Below are 23,753 nucleotides of genomic sequence, written 5' to 3'. Positions count from 1 at the left end.
TACTCATGTTCATCACTTTTTGTTCTGGTATTTTTGACCAATCACCGCTTATCATACGAACGTCACAGTGTGTTATGTCAAATCGATTAAGTCATGTTTTTTCTGTAAAAAAAAGCATATCTCCCATATTGTTATGTTGTTGTTTTTTTTCTTTTTCAAAAGAATGAATTGAAAAAAAAATAATCATTCAGTAGCTGTCTAATAAAACATTGATAAATGATTTACATAATGAACAAACACAATTCTAGACCTGCTTTTATTTACATGACAACGATGATATTTCCCAAAACGTAATGTTGTTTTTAGACTAATATGAGCACATGAAAGAAAAAAAGTTTGAAGCTGACTTTAAATTGACAACTTTGTCAGTGGATCACATGGCTGGCGTAATTTACAACCATTCTCATGGACATGCTATCTAAATGAGAGTTCATATCTTTTCTGGCAATAACAATTGACAAAGCGTCCATCAAACCCAACTTTCTCCAAAAATACACATTGAACACCTATCAAACTGGGGAAGTGGTTTTGCTGCTGAGCTGCAGACACTTGTTAACAGATGCCAGCCTTTAAGTGAGCCATAGCATCCTGTGGGCAACACTTGGAATATGAAACTTCCTCTTTTTCTGCTCCTATTCTCATTTTCGACTCATTCCACGTAATTTGCTTTCCCTGCCTCTGGTCTCCTCCTGATATCCAACACTTCAGGGAATGGTGAGATTAGATGAAAAGAATGACCACTGAGGCAAAAAGTCAACCAGGGATCTTTGGTACCCCTGAAGCCATGCTTGTCTGTTTTGACAACAGGCAGATTAAAGTCTTCTTCTTTCTCTCACTTGTTTTATGTCCCCAGAATGGTAGAATACTCCCTGGATTTGCAGAACATCAACCTGTCAGCCATTAGGACAGTGAGAGTCCTCCGTCCCCTGAAAGCCATCAACAGAGTGCCAAGTAAGGGCAACTTTTAATCTATTCAATGCTGTTTGTGTGTTTTGGCACCCGTTTGCATGCATGATAAGATCAATTCATAAGCTGGCTGTTTTCAATGGGAGACGTTAAACATTCATGCTGTCCTTAATCAAAAACTGTAGAGAGACCCTGAGTTCAGCTTTATCAAATTAATGTTATATCTCTTTTATTGATCATGTACAGTAACAATTGGTCGACACTGGTCTTAAAACTTTAAGCTTAGCAGACTATGTTAAATGCACTTGTCTTTAATACATGATATGTTAAACATTGTTTTCAACGAGATTAGACTGGCACTCAAAATGACACAAGACGTTTGTTACTATGGCATGTAATAACTACTCAAAAGAGAAAAATACTATAAAAGAAAGTCAGGATAAATAAGCAAAATTATATTGGAGAAGGGTTTTAGTTGTACTAATCGTGAAAATGAGTGCAACAGAAAATATCAAATAAGTCGACATATATGAGTTCCACTTTTTCAGTACAACTAGCAAGATATATTTTCTTAACAGTTTTGTTTGCTTGTTCAGGGTGGCTTAAGTTTTTCGGACAAAGTATAATAATTATCATGTCTTAATAGATATAATCTGCTTGTTTTTGTTTCTAATATTGGACACCTGCCTATAAGATTGGATAGGGTGCCCGGGTCATTCATTATTTTGACTATTTTGCAATGTTTTACATCATTGTTATTATTTGCCAATGATGTTGCTGATCTCTGATATCCACACACTGTATCTGCTTTTTTTTAATCTAGAAATGTTAATAAAGAGAAAAGGCCGAGGGGAAAACCTTTACAACAGATCAGAACTTTTGTATCTTGAGGACTTTTGTACAGTCATCTTCTGTTCTCCTTGAATTTTAAAAATGCATGATGTGTTCTTTCCTTATTTTGAGTTTATAATAAACGATAAACTAATCAGTGTGCTAAAAAAAAAACGGGCTACATAACAGGCCATAGTTTGGATTCCCCTGGTTGGCCTTTATTCCCCTTTTTTCTATGGCAAGTGTTCTGTATAAAATCTGGAAGCCATCATAATTTTATTGTGGAGTAGATGTTTAAATGGTCGACTGGGCCATCTATAACTAAAGTGTAAATTTTGAGACAAACAATTGGGAAAAATAAACATTCAGGTAGTCAAAAATCAAGTTGATTTTTCTTCAATCAGTATTAAGTTTAAACTTTAGTAGACACTCAAAATAAGGGAAGAAGACATCACTCAATTTTGTGGTTTCAACTTTCAGAAATTCCATGAAATCTTCTTGCACTTGACCAATAGTAACAAATTCATTACTCATAAAAACAAAATACCTAAATGTCAGGTTTTCAATGTAAAACTTTTGATTTTCTGTCTCAAGGTAATTAGCTTGTTTTTATATTACTAAATATAAAAACAATGTTTCTCATACAAACACACACATAAAGTAACGTTTCAACAATGAGTGTAATTATATCTCTTGTACTTTTATCAATCTTGTATTATTTTATTTTGAAATCGTGTTCTTGCCTGTACTGATTCCTCTGATGTTAATAAACAATCTCTCTCTCTGTTCGGGACCTCAGCCAAGAAGGGCGTGAGTTCTTTGTTCCCCTTACCATCATGTCGAATTAAACTATATACATGTATTTTATCCGTGCAAATAAAGCCACTAAATAGTTTTAATAATGTCTATCCCTGACAATAAACCATAGAATTTGAAATAGTTCTCTGTAAATTGTCATCCAGAGCCAAAGTTGGATATCGAGCAAGTTCTACACTCTACAATGCCATTAAATTAAAAAAGCATGTAGTTCTGCCAATTTCACTGGGGGCTGTACATCGGACACTGTGGTTAGCAGCACAGGATCGCCGCAGGGGACCGTGCTCTCTCCGTTCCTATTCACGCTGTATACGTCGGACTTTCAGTACAACTCTGAGTCCTGCCACGTGCAGAAGTTTGCTGATGACACTGCTATTGTGGGATGTATCAGAAGTGGGCAGGAGGAGGAGTACGGGAAATTGATTCAGGACTTTGTCCAATGGAGCGATGCTAACCACCTGCACCTGAACACCACCAAAACCAGGGAGATGGTGGTGGACTTCAGGAGAACTAGAACTCACCCGGTTCCTGTAACTATCAAAGGAGAATGTGTAGAATTGGTCCAGACCTATAAATACCTGGGCGTGCAGCTGGACAATAAACTGGACTGGACTGCCAACACAGGAAAGGTCAACGCCGACTTTACGTCCTCAGAAGGCTGTCGTCCTTCTGCATCTACAAAAAGCTCCTACAAATGTTTTATGAGACTGTTGTGGCAAGCGCCCTATTCTATGCGGCAGCGTGTTGGGGAGGCAGCAGCAAGAAGAAGGATACCTCTCAACTTAATAAACTGGTGAGGAAAGCGAGATCTGTTGTGGGCACAGAGCAGGACAGCCTGACAACAGTAGCTTAGAGACGGGCACTGAAAAAGCTGCAGTCAATCATGGACAATTCATCACATCCACTACACAGCATCATCTCCAAACGGAAGAGCAGCTTTAGCGAGAGACTGCTGTCACAGTCTTGTTCCACGGACAGACTGAGGAGATCATTTCTTCCTCATGCCATGAGGCTCTTTAACTCCACCTGGGGGACTAAAAGCCCACATTAAACCACACCCCCACATTGCATATTACCGCATTTTTATCACAGTGTGTATTTTATGTAGCACTATCTAAATAATCTATATCAACACGTTACATTGGGTATTTATGTATTATATTCCTTTTACTTTATTATCGTTTTATTTTCAACACAAGGATACTGCTGGTAGTGTGAATTTCCCTGCGGGGATGAATAAAGTATCTATCCTATCTATCTATCTATCTATCTATCTATCTATCTATCTATCTATCTATCTATCTATCTATCTATCTATCTATCTATCTATCTATCTATCTATCTATCTATCTATCTATCTATCTATCTATCTATCTATCTATCTATCTATCTATCTATCTATCTATCTATCAATGATTAGCTTATATGCAGAAATAATATTTTTTATTGCAATCAAAAAAGTTGCTCTTAGTTCCAACTGACTCTGTGTGTAATTAATTTGTTTAACCTGATTCCATCCTCCAGTCGTGATCCCATTAAAAAGAAGGAAACGGGAGGGCTCCAGAGTTTATTTTTTGTGTATTTTGTTGGATTTTTTCCTTTCCCTGGTGTGCGTTGTTCAACCTCACGGCTCACACACTTCAATTTGTAACCCCCCTTTGACAAAATGTCACATAATAGTCCCTTTGTAGTGCTCCCTCTACAGCTAGTGATTTCAGGTTTGTTTGATCGTGAAATAGGTGCCATGCGAAAAACCATAGGAGCTTTCAGTAAAAAAGAATCAAATATATGATTCAGAAATTAAGGATAAACGTAAAAAATGCTGTGTTTTTCACGCTGTTGTTAATGTTGTTCTCCCAAAGATTGTGTTTCAGTTTCCCTTTGCCTCATTTCTTTGTCTCGTGCCACTTTTTAGCGGCCCTCCAGGCCGTGCCTCATTCCAGTGTGCCGTTTCTCGTGTGCACCCGCTCCTTGCCCAATTAGGACTAATGGAACTACGGTCTAATGACAAGCCCCTTTGGGAACAAACACATTTAGATTAGCCTCTGGCCACCATCAGACCAATACACGTACACACACTGACGGACTGTGTTATTTATGCATATGACTAGAAATTTTGCAAAGACATTGTCAGAGGAAAACATTATTATCATGCCTCATGCTGTAAAACATTCCTTATCAAATGAATTTAAGCCATTTCACAATAAACTTGAGTCATCAAAGGATGATATCTTACATGTATGCATTTTATTATAAAAGTAAAAGTTTTTTTAGTTGGAGAGAATTCTCACCCAAATTCCTATTCCTTCCCAAGGCACAACAAGACCAGTTGTCTTCTGTGCTAGGCAAATATTCTAGGCAAAATATCTGTCTTGTTTGAAAATATGATAAATGTAAGATATTGAAAAAAAAAAAGAAATATATATATATATATATATATATATATACATAAATTATTTATACGCATTTGATGTTAGCCCAATCAGGTATAAACAGTCAGGTCAGGTTGCTTGATTATTTTTATTTATTATTGAAAGCATTCCTTTATCAGAGCTCTATAATTTTTCCTCTGTTGGGTCTTACTCCCTAATCTTATCATACTGCCAAGGTTGGCAGGTAATGAGTAATAAGCTAGCATAATTTATTGTGGTGTGTTCACAGACTAGACTGGTAGTCAGAACTTTCAAATATTCAAAGAAAGCTCTGGAGTCTAAATGATTTTTACAAAACGTGTTGGTGATACTTTACCTTTAAGTACTTCTCGTTAACTACGTTTTTCAAAAAGCTTCATTTGATAAATGACAATTGAATGACAAGAAAAACAATGACAAATTGACTGTGTTAGGAGTAATTGGCATTTTAAAATGTCAGCAGCTCCAAATAGTCGATTCAGCTGATTTTAACATTGAGATCTTCTCTAATTGTTTCGACATTATACGCATGTGTTTGGTACCAGACCAATGGGTTCCTGCACTGAACATTGTCACATTGTGAGTCATCGGCGGAATGATCTGATTTCTCAGCTTCTCAGCCGTCACTTACGGCCTCTGTAGAAGAAACGCGCTGTTGTGGCACTGCCACATTAGCCCACCGTTGAGCTATTACTCACTAATCACAGCACGCCCCCGAAAAACACAAACACACATTGATCAAAGACAACCGTCACGCCCATGCTAATGACTGCAAACACGCCGAATCTTCTCTCAATCGCTTGTCATAGAAAGTTTGGGATATTGATTCTATTTGTTTATATGTAATTACCTTGTGTTTTTTAACTCTGTGTTTCTCCAAAAGATTAATTTGCTATTTTGAGAGAATTTGCACCCAAAAAAAATGTCAATGCCAGTGACAAATAAAGATTAAGACTAAATGTGCTGGCTATTAGGAACATGGTCCGTTTAGAACATGGGTCTCCAACCTTTTTTAAGCCGGGAACAACTTTTTGGTAAAAATTTTAGCAAAGGGCACTCTGCCATAATTACTGATGCGGGGCACCTGTGGCTGCCCCGTTGGCGCCAACAGCCACGGACCCTGATTGGCTGTTGGACTCTGTTTAAACTTCCGTCTTCCAGAAAGAACTCGTCAGAATGTCTGCGAACCTATGCTTACAGCTAGGCAAGCTTTTGTACTCTACGACTCTATCCTGGCCTGTTTCCTGTCAGATATCTGTTGCCGACCTCTTTTCTGGACTCGTTTATGTTTTGCTCCTCCGCCCCCGCCATCGACCTGTTTTTCTCGCTGTCAACGACTACCCTCGCTTGACACGGAAGGGCCACTTCCGCGTTCCTGCTATCTGCTACCCGTGACCGACGATCATCGGATTGTGGATGCAAGTCCTGTTCTCGTTCTATTGGGTCCCATCTCAGTTCCTGGTCCGTGACACACCCAGTCTGATGTGCATTTCTTAAACTAACAACTTACATACTTTCAACTTTATTGTTAAATATGCTACATGCACAACACAAAAAATAGCAGCAAGGTAAACAAAAAAAAGGAAAAAAAGAAAAAGTATTCATATAAGAAAAGAAAAAAAAAAAGTACAGCCGGAACTTAAATAGAGCAGTTTTGCATTGAATTAGCAGAAGGCAGAGGAGTGGGAGGTGATAGGGAAGGTAGAGAGTTCTGAGTCCTGATAGCCTGACAGAAGAAGCTGTTCTTTGGCCTGCTGGTTTTGGCTCTGAGACTCTGCAGTCTTTTCCCTAATGGCAACATGTTGTAGAAGCTGTGAGATCGGTGGATTCACGCAGGAGGCGAGAGTTGCAGATGTCTAGAAAGGGCATGAGGGGGACACCAATGACTTTCTCCACTGTTCTCACAATAAGCTGCAGAGTCTTTCTACATGTCATTACTATATTGTTACCAGTTTTATTATTGGAAGTAGGGTTGAATAGACTCAATCAACCAATAAAAATTATGTTTACTAGAAAATAACAATGACCAAGCACTGGTGAGCTGTTTTCAGAATATTTCGATGGGCACCACAGTTGTCCTGAGGAGGCACCTTGGTCTCCCAGCAAGTTGGAGACCGCTGATTTAGGTTATCAACAGTTAAGAGAACAACATTGGCAAAAGTATCCCTCATTGAGCAAATATGTAATCACGCCACGTGGCTGCATGAGTTGGCTTTGATCTTATCAGTGGATTTCATTTCGTCCCCCTGCGGTCATCAAATGCCACTGATACCTTTCACCATGTTAATGCTGTGAAAAGATTCATGCACCGTGTATAAGGTCATCATCTTGGTAGGGAAAAAGATTGTATCTATTTAAGCTAACTCTTGTCAGGAGAAAGTCCTTGTCGGCTTGCCACCCGTGTTTGTGGATTTTGTTTCTATGCCAGAACGTTTCTGTCAAATCTGCAACTCTCAGCATTGGATCTTTTGTTTTCCGCCTCCTTTGGAGAAGCCGTTATCTTTAAATTCTGAACTAACATAGCTGGTACATCTCGATTGATACCCCTTTGTAGAAATCTCAATTCAGAGGATAATCTGGATTGAAGTTTGTGATTGAGAAAATGTAAACATTTTGTTAAAAGTTATGTCTAGGGTCATGGAACTTTGTCACATTTTGGTGCAATGTAATGCACTTGATGAGAAGTGCAACAAATAATTGATTAAGTAACAGCAAATCAATTTTTTCTGAAGAATTTTTATAAACAATAAATCATTCAGACAGCTTTTGGATAAGACACTCAGAGTATACTTTAGTTTCTCAAGAGTAAACATTTGCTGATTTCTATCGTTCAGCACTGTACAGCATCTGCAGAGCCATTGTCGGAAAGAAAAACAATTACCAATGTTTTTGTTTTTAACACATTTATTCTTTGATTAAGGCCTTGTATTTATCTAGAAAGAAATTCAATGTTTGAGTGCGCATTACGGTATGTGAGTAATGAGTGTTCAGTCATCAATTGCCGCTGACTACATATGCTCAGCATTGGGTGCAATGTTAACAATCACGACAGTGAGAGTGCTTGCCACTAGGAACTGGAATCGTGAAAGATAGAAGAAATCGAAATTAGATTTTCACTATTTCTACTCATAGTGCCAGGTTCTACAATGTTGTAATGGAGCATTATGGGAAGGTATTCCGCCAAAACCACATGGTACCGTAGGTAAAAATAGTGTGAGATAAATTGTAAAGCCTTTTCCCACATGTTACCTATATCTGTGGTGGGCTAGTGAATACACAGTGGATCTAAGCTTATCAATGTCATGATTATGATGATTATTATTATTACTATTAATGTCATGATTATGATGAATGTTATTGTTGTTATAATTATCATTATTATTAGTAATTTTGGACCATGATATAGAAAATGTTGCAGACCACTGTTGTACAGCACCAATCATCTGGTTGAATCCAAATAGAACATTTTTATCATGTCATGTGGAAGACAGTCTGTTAACCTCAAATTTTAGTCCATCTCACCATACTGCCACAATCAAGTCATGAGAGCAAAACATGTTTCAGTAATAATCACATTTCTAATATGATATCCATTTATCTATTATCTGCACAGCTTATCCTCACTAGGGTCCCGGGAGTGCTGGAGCCCATCCCAGCAAACTTCAAGCAGTGGGAAGGGGACACCCTGAACTGGTTGCCTGCCAGTCACAGTATACACAATGACAGACATCTATTTCGCCTAATCACACCTAGGCACAATTTGGACCGGCCTGACATGCATGTTTTTGGAATGTGGGAGGAAAACAGAGGAAACCCACACAGGCACGGGGACAACATGAAAACTACGCACTGGAACGTCACAGCAGCTGGAATCAATCCCTGGATCCCAGCCGCTGTGCCTCCTCTAATATGATATTTCATATTTAATTCATTCAAAGTCATTGGCGGTTGTCAAAGTCAAACATGCATTTAACAGGCTTAGCGGGTAATGAGATACCAAGCTAGCATGACTGATTCTGATCACAGGTCAACATGTAGAGAATTTTTTATCTTAGTATTTATTTGGTTTATCTCAGTGATGTTTAGAAATTATTTGTGTTATAATTCTCCTGCAGGTATGCGGATCTTGGTTAACCTGCTGCTGGATACTCTCCCCATGCTGGGCAACGTTCTCCTGCTCTGCTTCTTTGTCTTCTTCATCTTCGGCATCATCGGTGTGCAGCTGTGGGCGGGGCTGCTTCGGAACCGCTGTTACCTGGAGGACAACTTCACCTTGTAAGATAACCCTCGCCGCAAATTGAGTTAAACGCTTTGGAAAAGGTGTACAATATCATGAAGACATGATACACTAATATCAATTGCTGCTTCTGACTGTGGAATTGAAATTCACATTCATGCCGAGCTCCCTACTTGAACTTACCAACTGTGGTTGCATCATCTTCCCAAACTCTTTTTCACACTTCTTAAGTGCCATGATTGATGCAAGAACGAAAACGATAAGCTGGCCAAAGAGCGTAATAGGCAGAAAGCCTTTTTCATGCAAACTTAGCTTTTGAACAAAATTGAATGAAATTGAATAGAATTGAATTGAATTGTCTTTATTTTCATGAATGTCAACGTTGTAAAACATTACAGGCAACGAGATTAGACATGGCACTCTAGGGTAAAACATGTATCATAATAAAAAAGAGAAAAAATATATAATCCTCAGAATAAATTTGCCAAACCAAAATTGCAATGTAGCCAGAATAATAATGAAACGAACATGAATAGTGCATTGTAACAATAGTACAATTTTAGTGCAATAAAATTTAGCAGCAACAATTAAAAAACGCAAAATAGGTCACAAGGTATATATTTTCAGTTTTATGTCTGATGGCGTATTCCTTCCCCAACAAAGCCTCTCAGCTAGTGATTTTTCAAACACTAACCTAACTAACCAACCTAGTTGTTTTCTGTTTTTGAAAAAAAAAAACATGTGTAAAAAATTAACATTGATGAACTTTTACCACCACTTGTAAAAAGCAGCAACAGATTAAAGTTAATGTTGTTGCCTTTAATGGTATTCCCAAAGTGTAAAACCTACAAAATGTGATGATATAGTACTTTTTTGGGGGAATAAATTCTCTACATATTTAATAGGGACATTCCAATTACTTTCTGAGATAATACATTTTGAAGACGGCCTGTCTCGTCGTTGCCTTACTGAGCTGTAATGACATATGAGTAACACCAGCACGCCAGCAAGCCATTCACCATATTGGTTTATGTATTAATTAGTCAAAGGGATTACGGGTGTTTGAAACAAAGTGTTGGTAGTTTTTGTGGAAAAGCCTTGCTGTGGTGTTGCAGGTGTGTACAGTAATGGTTCAACAAAAGGCAAGCAGCGAAAAGAGGGGTAACTGGCAAAAATAACACATGGAAAGTTAAATGGGGTTAACCAGGACTGATCGGCATAAGGGGGCCACAGCTGAGAAATGTAAGGCTGGCCAACCAAAAACCTGCAGTGAGCAGCCAGGCTAATTGGGTACCAACAACGAAAAACAGGCTAAGGCGACAAACGGAAACAATGAATAAACCAAGGAGGGGACACAGCAAAGCTGGACAAGCAACACACTGTGTGCAGCCAACGAGCGCCAACAGAGAGCAAAACAAACCAGGAAGCCCTCGGCACGCTAACAGGGAGCTAGCTCGACAATATTATAACAACAGCAACAGCGGAAAAACACCGATGAAAAGCCACAATGGCCTACCTAAAAGGATGAGAAGGCATACAAGGAATGCATGCTGTAGCGGCAGCAGGTAAACTTTTGGAGGTTGAAACACGCAACTTTGTTAAAACAGTCACAAAGCATCTGGCAACACGGTAAGCAAAGTTGCAATTCCCCCAAGCAGCAAGAGATATGCAATCGCTGTTCACTACAACTGCTGTCTGTTTTGGAGCCGCCTCACTTGTTGTGTTATTAGGTTTCATCATTTTGAAAGTGTTTTGTTCTTTCAGTGACATCACAGCTCTAAAAGGAACAAGCCAGATGGGTCAACTCTGAAACTAAATTATGAAATTTTATAACATATTTGCACAATTTTAGGGAGGTACACCACACATCATGTGCCTAACTGGGGAAAAAAAGGTCTTTGGGAAAAACTAATTGTACTCAACTACCCAAAAACCTTTCATCAATTTAAAGGTATTCCCAAGGCAATGTTTGTTTATGTTGTCTCAGTCTCAAAGTGTTGCCTTGTCCTTGCTGTCTAAGAATAGGATTAGTTTGCAGCTGCAAGCCTCCAAATGCATGACATGCCAACACGGTTGCCGCCGGTCTGTGTCACACTGACATTCACCTTGTGCATCTGAGGCTTTGATTACAGCCCTTTCTGATCCTTTTTTCACGGCAACACCAAAACAAAAAAAATCACTAGGCTTAGCATTCAAGATGTTAATAGTATTTTGTCTCTTCTCTGGTTGTTCCTGTACATCGAGAACTAATGATAATTGTACTGTAATGGTTAAATGCTGAGTAAAAGAAACGTCTGTTTTGTATCCTTCAAGATAAGTGCTGAAATTCACTGAAGTGAAACCTCTTCAGTAACTTAATGAGGTCACTTGAACGAGTGCATTTTTGTTGCGCCTCATTTGGTTCAAGAGGCTTGTTGTTTTGTTAGTTTGAAGTTAGATTTTCTTCCCTCCCGGCAAGAATTTTTTATGGTCATACACTTTCGCTGACCATTGAGAACATCTCATTTTTGTTCATTGTGGTATTAAGAGATGATAAGTGTTAATTTGGCATGTAATAGAAACCTACAAGTGAGAGCACACTTGAGTGCTTAATTAGCAAGTTGCTAGTGGCTTAGCACTTGAGTGCTATTATGCTAAATAAAGAGCTAATGTTTCCTCCCCAAGAGGCTACAATGGAGTGTCACAGTCAAGTGCTGCAATCACTTTGCCATCTGACACCTTCTACCGCTTTGTATTCATGTCTAACACTTATCAGTCTTTTATCCCTCACCTCTAAAAATGGAGTTTTGTTGAAGTCATCATTGTATTCATATGTATCACAGTATAAGTATTTTTTCATTTTCAACTTGGGAGTATTCTTTTATTTTTTGTATTATGTAATGTGCCAAGTAGACATGGGGGCAAATCAATAGCTCCTCTGTGCTTTAGGTGTTGGGTGTATTGTTCATTCTAAATACATTTTTAATTCGAACAAGACAATTTATTACATATAAATCATTTTTTTTTAATCCACGGTCAAAAAAGAAATGTCAGTCAACCTGCCATAAATTGTCATTTTTAGCATGTACTGTACTTAGTCCAAACCACAACCCCATTGGATATTCAATTGGAAATTACTTGATAGTGCCATTTGAATATTCTCCTTTTAACAATCGAGTTGAAATGTAATTTCCAAAGCAGACTGTTAAAGTGTCTCTACTTTACACATTTGGAAAAAAATCAAAAGCCCAAAATGGAGAACAATACACCCGAGAGGTTGGACTACTCAATTACAGTTGGGTTGAAACTAGAATCGGACAATGTAGCTGGGCCAGACACCTTTGCTTTTTTTTACAATTACTGTACGGCCCCAGTGAAGGTGGATGGTGCAAGGGAGACTCTGGGCACACACATGGCCCTTCCTGCATATTTCCCCAGCTGCGGCTAGAGATGATGTGAGGATGTCGGTGTGGCGGGCGTCTATGGCGACTCTGAATGCTGGTGGCACCTCTCGCGGATCTCCCCAACTGCTTAACCTGTCGGGGTTTTGGGGCTAAAAGCGCGAGTAAACAGCAGGAGTAACTCACTGTTAGCCAATCAGAATGCAGAGCAGAATGCACGTTGAATTTCAGGGGAGCAGCTAAACTGCTAAAGGTAAACCACCATATTGCAAGGGATTTCGATATTTGGCGTTTGCGATCAATCCGCTTCGAAGGCAAAGCTGCCAAAAATGTTATTTGATTTACATCATTCACCATAATAAACTAAGTACCGTGCTTCCTTTCACTCCTCACTTTAAAAGTCTGCTCCATTGTTGCGTCTCGTGTGTCTTACAAGGTGTGCTCGTACTTGATTTGACAGAAGCATGGATTTACACGATATATGTATGTATACAAGTGTAGCATTTTCACTGTGGGGGCAGAAAACAACGTGGTGACGTCCTGCAAAAATCAACGAATACGCCTCTATTTTTCATCTCTGTACTCCAGAGGTCTTTCTGGGACCAAAAGTATCCCAGATGAGATAAACTGCATGTGCACAGTAATGCAAACAATTTAATGGAAGGGGTATCCTAGAACAAGTAATCAGAGAAATAAGGGACAAAGCCAGCCAGCCCCTACAATCGGACTACTTGTGGGCGTAATACCTTTAGCACAATTTTGTGCGCATTTAAATTGATTAAAATAACTGGACCATTGCTCGCATGTGAATGTAGTACTCAATGTTTTGTGGGAGAAGACCAGAAAAGTTACTCTACGAGAATGTTGCATTCGCCAGTGTCAAACACTGTAGGAATTTCTGAAATCTTGCAAACCCTGGTGCCCTCTGCATCTGTTGATTTCTGTCAAAATGTGTCAGACCACTTGTAGGTTGGTTCCCAGCCACTTTTGACCCAGAGGCCGATTATAGTCCTACCTTAGGGACTACAGGTCGTAGGAGTACAACTTTTGGGACGGCACTAATATCAAATACGAAATAATCTAATCCATATTCACTTACCTAATTATTTTAGTCAAATATTAAATCACCGCTTGTATTTGATTGTATTAGATCATGCAGGAACAGCAAACGATGTCTTCAATGAGTGCTCTGTATGTCCTCAAATCAACTTTCAATGAGCATCCTTCTTTCCTGTTTGATTTAGTTTGACAGCTGCAACCCTTGATCCATCTCTCATCTCACTCTCAAGCAGGAGGTGTGTTCTCGGCGTGACGCCAGACCTTTGTCATGCCTACCCTGCGCAATGCGGTCTGGCCGATTGGGGGGGGGGCAGATATTTCGTTCGCATGCCCTTTGACAGGGGAACAGCCTTAAAACGGTGCATCCCACAGCGAGCTGCCAATGCAGCAAAGCAATGCAGCTCATGTAGGCGTGCACACCCATGGGTGCCTATTCATAGCACGTAGAATTGCTAGTGTGTGTTTGTCTCCAGCCTGCCTCTTTTCAAATACACACAGAACGAGAGGGAGGCAGATAGTGGAAGGTTAAGAGCAACTAAAACTGTAAAACTAAAAATGTAATGCAGGATCACGTCTTTCTTCAGAATAAAATATTTCACCAAAATGTCTCTTGATACACCGGATTCGAGATCAAACCAAAGTAAACATACGATTTGGTCATTGTCAAGTTTAGAGTTTCCTAAAAACTCACTCATGAATTTTAAATTTGTGAGGAGAACAGAGGAGAAGAAGTACCAACTTGTTTGAAAAACTTTCCCCTGAGCCATAACTTTGTATTAGATTGTTTAGGTTACAAAAGCAGATATTCCCTAAGGATTGAGGAAATCAAAGAGCAACATGATTGGCAAAAGTGACAAGGATGCAAACAGTGCATAATAGTCAAAACAACAAACAACAGTGAAGTATCATAGTCAAAATAACAAACTGGCGTCCTATGTGATCTCTGCAGGTGTCCAATATTTAAAAAGGAATAAACTTATCATGATATATGATTGGAAATTTGCTAAAACATCTTTTTAAATGGTTGACTTATGCACCGTTATATAAGCAGATGCACAACATAGACAGCAGTTTCTATTGTGTTACACAAGCATCTGCTTTGTGTCGATCTGCGACTTTGGTTTTGCACAAAAGTGTTTGAACTCAACTGAGGAGACATAGATTCAGGGCCTGAACATAAATCCGAAATGTATAATTTTCACTCTCAAACTTCTTCAGGAAAAGGTTAAGGGACACCGATAGTCATATATTGTCTCTCGGATATGACCTCCTTCTTTGAAATGATCGCTTTATAGGGTATAAACCTGAGGCGGTCGACGGATATTTTAATATCAGGGCATTTAAAATGACACTTGTGGGACACAGCCTGGGACATCGTGTGCTGCTTCAGGTTTTTGCAATCAGTCACATTAATATTCTTGAGTTATATTGCAAAAAGCAGACAAAGACACTCAACGGATGAGAGTATAATCTATTTTCCGCTGATTTCATGCTCAGGCACGCTCACTTAGACTGTATCATATTTATTTTCCACTTGACTTAGTTTACATGCCGAAACAATCTGTTGTCTGCTGCTTAAAGGAACCCAACAAGATTTTTGAGCTTGCATTGGATTTACTAACTTAGCAATTACTTTTTTTTCTTTCCCCTTGTAATGTGTGACTATTTTGGTAACAGAACATCTCTAAATACATCTGACAAAGTAAGAGGGTTATGCAAGAAGAGTGCAAAAATATGTGATGTTTAGGGGGCATTCCGTTCAGGGACATCACACATTCCTAAGCTTATTTCGGAAGTAATCTCTCGTCGCTTATTATAAAGCCACACTTGATCTCAAATGGAGTATGTAGGATTAGCTTCTGTTACATCGCCGGTCAAATGAGGTATTCTGTTGTGGTGGAAGTACCCCTGAATTACGAGTTGTTGCAAGCAGATACAAAATATATGCTTTGGGGATCACATTCAGTGAAGCGCACAATGACTTATTCAGACACTTGAGCGAACATGATCAGGGAGGGAAAAATATCCTAACTTAGAACTGGTAGTTTATCCCTAATTTTGTCTCATTTCAACCCTCATCTGTTTAAGATTAAAATATCATGTGATTTTCCATTTAGGACCATTGGTATTTGTCAATACAGGCACATTTGAGAAAAGGATATTAGTATCAGCACAAGGGCTGGCTTCTTTAGTATCCAGAACTGCCAATCAAGTTTTAGGTCAAATTTGTTCCTGTCTATTGTATAAAAAAATCTCTTATGGGGAAATTAATACTAGAAATCAAGCATTTACTGAGTTCTTATTGGGCCTAACCTGATGTGATGTCGCGACCCAACACATGATCCCCATAAGTATTCCACTCTTGTCAGCGTGCCTTTTCTTTGCTTCGTTAGCTTCAGGCCCAGTTTGCGAGTTCACTGATGGGTCACGCTGTTTGCTACATTTCACTCTTTCTGCTTATCGCACAAACTCTGTTAAGTTTGCGCTGGTGGACCCAAATGCAGGAAAACCGGAATGTAGGCAGGTATGCTCAACAATGGATGGTATTTATTAACAAAAACAGAAACCAACAAAAAATAAAAAGGTTTTAAGACAACTAGCAAAGTGTCCAAACCAGAAACAAAAATTAAACCTGCTTGGTGGCATGGAAATGGCAAAAGCTATGACTCGATGCAGTGTGTTGTCCAAGCAGTGAATATGAAGTCTTGGGATGATTAGGGACAGGTGTGTGGAGATTGGGATCAGTTGGGTCCAGTGTAAAGCCTGTTTGGTGCCCTATGGGGCAAGGTTGTGTACCAGATCTTCATATCACTTCCCCCTCAAGGGCCGATGCCAGGTAAAACAAAACAATAAAAACAAAAGAGGCTGCAGGGGACAACTGAAGGCCCTTGTCTGCCCCTGCCTAAACGTGGCCAGAAACGATTGAGGACTCATCTCCTAGCCGCCAGGACATGGATCTCCTGGCCATGGGGACAAGGGCAGTTGAGGTTATTTGTCCTTCATGGCTGGAACAGGGACCAGAAGCAACTGAGTGACCTTTTTACCAGGACAGGAGCTATCTTGCGGCCAGGACAGGACACAGAAGCAGCCAAGGTATCCTTGCCTTGCCACTGGGACAGGATACAGAAGCGGGCAAGGGACCCTTCCCTCGCCAACGGGACGGGGTGAGGAATATCTGCTGGATCCTTTGGTCTTCACCCAGCATACGCCGTTCCAAACCCACTTGGTCCCTTCTGGAGAGGGTGGCATGTCAGATTGCCAGATCCTGACAAAATCAGATTATACAGCTAACAGTGCTTTGTTGATGTAAACATTCCCATAAATTTACATGACTTACTGGCAAAATACTACGCGCTGAGGGTCAAAGTACGTGAATAAAATAAAATTAAATTCCTTACCTTATGTCTGTCTCAGATCAGGAGGAATGAGCCCTCCTCCCCCGTATTACCGACCTGAGGAAGACGATGAAAGGCCTTTCATCTGCTCACTGCCATCGGACAACGGTATCATGTCGTGTTCCGACGTCCCAGCAAGGCGTCAGGGAGGACAGACATGCTGTCTGGACAAGGAAGACGCGCTTCACAGACAATCTTTGGGTCTCAATCCCGAGCCAATGTTGAACGGGAGCGGCAGTAGTGACGCAATGGGCCTGTGCGTCAACTGGCACCAGTATTACACTCGCTGCCACACCGGGAGTAACAACCCCCACAAAGGCGCCATCAACTTCGACAATATCGTTTATGCATGGATTGTCATTTTTCAGGTATCTTTTCTGGATTTGGAATAGACTTATGGCCTTTTTTTTATTACACTGTTGATATGTCATTTTGTTTCACAGGTGATCACTCTGGAAGGCTGGGTTGAGATCATGTATTATGTAATGGATGCCCACTCCTTCTACAACTTCATCTACTTCATCTTACTCATCATTGTGAGTACTTGTTTCAAGTATTTTCAACAAACTGATGCCACCACTTTGGTGCGCAGGAGCGGGCTACCTTTTTTTTCCTATTGTGATTTTTACCCACTGTTCAGCTAAAACCTCGTATCGACAAAGTGAACTCACGCTTACCATTTAAGTCAGAGAGCATTTTCAACATTTGAGATGGGCTATAATTAGTGACAATGCAGGTTCCTGCTTAATAGCAACTAAGAATTTTACAAAGATCATTGATGTGTAATACATTTTATTTTTGCATGTATAAGGATGGCTGAAAGTTTTGTGTAGTTCTGTCCTAGTTCGGTAGTTTTCCTTTAAAATGCATTAACCATTAAAGGGACAGTCTGTATTATTTGACAACTGGATTTTGCTGCATGGTGTAATACAATCAGAAACAAAGCTACAAAGAAAAATACAGACTAGGGATACACAAAGAGAACATAACACACCATTTTTCGACACAGCTTTTTTTGAGAGTTTGGGGTACCCATAGCAACAATATGGTGCACAATTATGATGGCTCCATTTAGGTGAGGCTCATGTTATGTAAAATGAATACACACATTGTTTAACCATTCGGGTATTATAATAAAACACACATTTATATGATAGATCATGTATGTTCAATATTGAATATTGTTTTTTTTTGTTTGTTTTTTTATAAAGTTTGTTTTACCACTTGTAGTTGCTGAACAATACCTACTGTCCCTTTGAGCTACTAAATTATTTTGAGTACTTGGCTTTGGTTTTGATATTTGAGCTAACAATTTTGAGTTGTTTATTGATCCGGCCCGTCTTGGAACAGAAACTCTGGATCCGGCCCCAGAGCCAAAGCTTGGTATAGAACAACATTTTTTTGGTTTTAAAATAACAAGTGTCACTTGGAAAGGTGTTAATGTAACACACTTACGGTGGGGATGAATGAAATGTTTTAAGTGAACTGTAACACTGGCAGCTTTTCTTTGAAATCCCAATAGCAAAATATATAAAATGTCAACATTTTTTATTCTTAAATTGCTGTAACTATTCAAATTAAGACATTGAGTGGCCTTTTTGCCTCTCTTATCACATTACAGCAAAAAAAAAGGTAAATTGGTTCATTTAGAGTAGGGGTGACTTACCTAAGTAGTATTTGCGTCATCATTCCTGACACTTTATGTGCGAGCTCTTTGCATCGTTTTAAAGAATAAATGGCTCTAACACGACCAGGCCTGCTGACAAGGTGGCAATTATTAGGAAGTATGTGTGTGGAGAATACAGACATAAATATACTGGACTGTCTCAGAAAATTAGAATATTGTGATAAAGTTCTTTATTTTCTGTAATGCAATTAAAAAAACAAAAATGTCATACATTCTGGATTCATTACACATCAACTGAACTATTTCAAGCCTTTTATTATTTGAATATTGCTGATTTTGGCTTACAGCTGAAAAAAACTCAAAAATCCTATCTCAAAATATTAGAATACTTCCTCAGACCAAGTAAAAAAATAATTTTATAACAGCAAAACTAAATCAAACATTTGAAAATGTCAATTGATGCACTCAGTACTTGGTTGGGAATCCTTTTGCACGGATTACTGCATCAATCCGGCGTGGCATGGAGGCAATCAGCCTGTGGCATTGCTGAGGTGTTATTGATGCCCAGGATGCTTCGATAGCGGCCTTCAGCTCATTTGCATTTGTAGGTCTGGTGTCTTTCATCTTCTTCTTAACTATACCCCACAAATTCTCAATGGGGTTCAGGTCAGGGGAATTAGCAGGCCAATCAAGGACAGTGATGCCATGGTCAATGCACCAGTTACTGGTGGTTTTGGCACTGTGGGCAGGTGCCAGATCATGCTGGAAAATGAAATCCTCATCTCCATAGAGCTTTTCAGCAGATGGAAGCATGTAGTGCTCTAAAATCTCTTGGTACACAGTTGCATTTACTCTGGAGTTGATGAAACACAGTGGACCAACACCAGCAGCTGACATGGCTCCCCAAACCATTGCTGACTGTGGGAACTTCACACTGGATTTCAAGCAACTTGGATTTTTCTCCTCTCCAGCCTTTCTCCAGACTCTGGCGCCTTGACTTCCAAATGAAATGCAAAACTTGCTTTCGTCGGAAAAGAGGACTTTGGACCACTCTGCAACTGTCCAGTGCTTCTTCTCCATAGCCCAAGTCAGACGCTTCTTCCGTTGTCTTGAGTTCAGAAGTGGCTTGACCATGGGAATACGGCTATTGTAGCCCATTTCCCGGACATGTCTGTGAACTGTGGCTTTTGATACCTGGACTCCAGCTTCAGCCCACTGTCTTTGAAGCTCCCCCAAATTCTGGAAGCGGCTCTTCTTCACAATTTTGTTAAGGCTGCGGTCATCTCTCTTGGTTGTGCAGCGTTTCCGGCCACATTTTTCCCTTCCAACAGACTTTTTGTGGATATGCTTTGAAACTGCACTCTGTGAACAGCCTGCTCTTTGAGAAATTTCTTTTTGTGTTTTACCCTCCTGATGGAGGGTATCAATGATGGTCCTCTGGACAGCAGACAGATCAGCAGTCTTCCCCATACTTGTGATTTAGTTTACTGAACCAAGCTGAGTGTTTTAAAGGCTCAGGAAACCCTCGCAAGGTGTTTCGAGTTAGATGATTCAGGTGATTAGTTGAATAGCCTACTTGTATACTTTTTCATGATATTCTAATATTTTGAGATAGGATTTTTGAGTTTTCTTAAGCTGTAAGCCAAATTCAGCAATATTCAAATAATAAAAGGCTTGAAATAGTTCAGTTGATGTGTAATGAATCCAGAATGTATGACATTTTTGTTTTTTTAATTGCATTACAGAAAATAAAGTACTTTATCACAATATTCTAATTTTCTGAGACAGTCCAGTATGTGACAGTAGCTACACCAAAGTACAGCTGCAAACAAAGCCTGTCATCTTAATTTGTCCGAGTGTGCATGCACGTGTGTTTTTGTGTTTGTGTGGGCTCCAGCATGCATAATACTGAGGTCCTCTGAATGCTCATACTAGATTACCTTCTCTAATTATGCAGAAAGCTGTCTATGATGTGATCAAATGCACATCACACAAACATTGCTGGAGAGATATCAAAGCCCCCGCACACCTGCAGAACTGTTTGACCCACAGGACACATATGTGTTTTACTTTCCATGCAACACTCAAACACAACGCTCCCCTCAGGTGTTGGCTTCATATTCATCCAGCTGTTTTTATTTTAGTTTGTCCTTCATTTTTTTATTTACAGATATAAAGTTACAATGTTGCTTGATCCGTACTGTTTATCTTCTCATTCTTTTGCGCATCCTTTTGCAATGTTTTTGGTTTTTCGGGGTCCCTTTAGCAGCCTCTCGGTGAGCTTCATGTTAAATAAAATAATTACAAACTTATCAACCTATGAGTATTTAAATAAATCACATTCATATAAAAGTTAGTGTATTTTTTATTTATTTTTTAATGAATAAACATTTTCCCTTAAAAAAACACACAATGTCTCTCTGAAAAAATAAGTGCATTACAAACAGTCAGAGTAACTTACTGACCCAGCCCGCTTTAGAACAGAAAGTCTGGCCCTTGAGCCAAACTGAGTTTTACATGACTGAAACTAAAGGACACAGAAGGGGGAAGCTATGAAGTTCATAGATTATCTTGAATGAACAAAATAATAATAACGAATAAAGTAGAAGAAGGCTGAGAGGCTCATGACGACAACATTCTTTGCTCATTTGGATTGTATCTTATTTATATGGGGTCTCCAGATATTGCAATGGTTCATAAAAACTCTGAGAAACTTAAAAGCTTTAAGATTTTCTATTTGAGCATTACTTATCTTTTTTAATTTCAATGTCTTTTTTGGATTTCCAAAATACCATAATCTTTGTTTATGGTACATCTTATGATAGTTTGTTCTCATCAAACCATTATTTTACTTTGTTAAGTTACATGGTCATCTATGACTGCAAATTTTATACATTTGTACCCGAGCCTAATATTGTAGTGTTGACAGCGAATAGAATATGTTCTAATTTGGATGATACATTACATACATTATGTATATACTAAAAGAGGAATTAAGGACCTGACACAGAGGAATATTATTTGACCCAGAGCAGGCTAAAAGCAAAATAAAGAAGAATAAAGGACCTGACACAGACCTTTGAGGGACTCCACAGCTAATGTTCATAAGACTTGAATTGCTATCAACAATCTGTACAGATTGAGAAATGTAATTTTACACAGAGCTGGCTAAAATCAAACCTCAATTTTTGCTGCTTTAAAAGTAAGAAAGTTGGTGTAAATAAACAAAGCCCATGGAAAATTACATAGGGTTTTTTTTAATGGGGAGATTTAGTCATGGACACACACAAAATATACCTAGATCCAGAATATTAAGCCTAACTATTATATTATAATATATATATATATATATATATATATATATATATATATATATATATATATATATATATATATATATATATATATATATATATATATATATATATATATATATATATATATATATATATATATAGATATATATATATATATATAGATAGATAGATAGATAGATAGATAGATAGATAGATATAGATATATAGATATATATAGATAGATAGATATATATATATAGATATATATAGATATGTATTATTTACTCAATTAATATTTTCAAAATCAGATGACAACTGATGGCTTCTGCATACCTTTTTCTTTTCTTTTTTCGCCACAGCCACTCATGGTCAAAGTTCTTGGTCAAGAATGTGTCCTTTGACAGAAAGGGCTGAACTATGGAGTAATAGCGAATAGAGTGTTTAAAAAAAACCCTCAAGAAAGTGTACGGTGAGTGTGTTGTAGAAAGTAAAAAAACTTGGAACTGTGCTATGGGCATGTGTTGGCTCAGTCTGTCTGCTCTAATCAGCCTCGCTCTGGTAGAAGGTCTGCTTTCCAAGACCTTTAGCATGAGTGCTAACATTTCTACAGGCGGATTGACGCACTTCATAAAACTCAGTGAGTGTTTGAACACGAGTCAGTCTTTATTTCCGCACCAAGCATTTTATTCAGCCAGAGTGTGTGTCAAACTCCCCAAATGTCGCATTGCCTTTACTCCACTCAGTTTGAGGTCATTAAGATTTTATTTTTCTCGACGATTTATTTCCTTGTCCTCGCAGATTGGCTCTTTTTTCATGATCAACCTCTGCCTAGTGGTCATCGCCACCCAATTCTCAGAGACCAAACAGCGGGAGCACCAGCTGATGCAGGAGCAAAGGGCACAGTGCCTTTCCTCGTCCACCCTGGCCAGCATGGCTGAGCCGGGTGACTGCTACGAGGAGATTTTCCAGCTGGTCTGCCATGTCCTCCGCAAGGCCAAGAGGAGATCGGTGACTCTTTACTACACGCTGAGGGGTAAGCCCCAACCTGCTGGGGGCAGCAGGGGCAACAGGCGAGGCGGGGCAAATCAAAACAGAGAGAGGCATAACTCAAAACATCCAAAACGTGAGTATGATTTCAGCAGATTTGTGAACTCAAATTAGTGTCACTAGTGACGGGCAAGTACCGATACGAACAAGACTTTGTTAAGGCATCATGCTCGCGATGGTGATTGATACCGGTTGCCTTGTAGTGGTCATTTAACAGGAATCTGAAATTACAAGAAATCCTAAAGGGGCTGTACGGAATTTGGAACATTGTTGCTCTCTGCTACCATCTCCTGGCTTAGTCATGATTGTATCTTTAGTCCGTTCATTTATGATGTGCGTACAAGTACACGCATTTCATAGACTTGCTCGAATAAACTCTTCTTGTTTCATCTTTATTGGGGTTTGGGTTGGCATTTGGACTGTACTTGAAGAAAACATCTTGTTACTTTTACCGTTTTATGCTACACTTAAAACTAAAATAAAAGCCCAATGGGAGGAGCATGTTGTAAGTCTTCAGCACTTCACTTACACCCAATTCCTCAAACCAAATGTGTTTCGTTCTGGACAGCTCTGATAAAAGTAAGATAAAAGCAGATGGGCGCAGTGGAAAATAAAGTAAAAGGGTTCCTTGAACTCAGTTGGGCATTGTTAACACATACCTAATAGAAAACATTATTTAACTTTCAACATTTTAACACTTCAAACGATGCCCCCCACCATTATATTGCCATTAATTAAAAATCATCAT

General features: G+C 39.0%; 1 protein-coding gene across 1 annotated transcript in view; it reads left to right on the top strand.

The window, feature by feature from the left end:
* LOC148374127 (voltage-dependent T-type calcium channel subunit alpha-1I-like) overlaps positions 1–23,753 on the top strand; it is a 229,772-nt gene that overhangs the window by 137,582 nt on the left and 68,437 nt on the right. The window contains exons 5-9 of the mRNA XM_088332864.1: positions 854–951; positions 9,080–9,239; positions 17,055–17,403; positions 17,479–17,571; positions 22,757–23,081. Coding sequence (XP_088188990.1) covers positions 854–951; positions 9,080–9,239; positions 17,055–17,403; positions 17,479–17,571; positions 22,757–23,081 — 1,025 coding nt within the window. The remainder of the gene's footprint in view (positions 1–853; positions 952–9,079; positions 9,240–17,054; positions 17,404–17,478; positions 17,572–22,756; positions 23,082–23,753) is intronic.

This window comes from Urocampus carinirostris, chromosome 1 (assembly GCF_059441175.1).
Source record: "Urocampus carinirostris isolate Australia breed hairy pipefish chromosome 1, RoL_Ucar_1.0, whole genome shotgun sequence".
NCBI classification, from domain to species: Eukaryota; Metazoa; Chordata; class Actinopteri; order Syngnathiformes; family Syngnathidae; genus Urocampus; species Urocampus carinirostris.
This window is presented reverse-complemented; position numbering and strand designations above follow the sequence as displayed.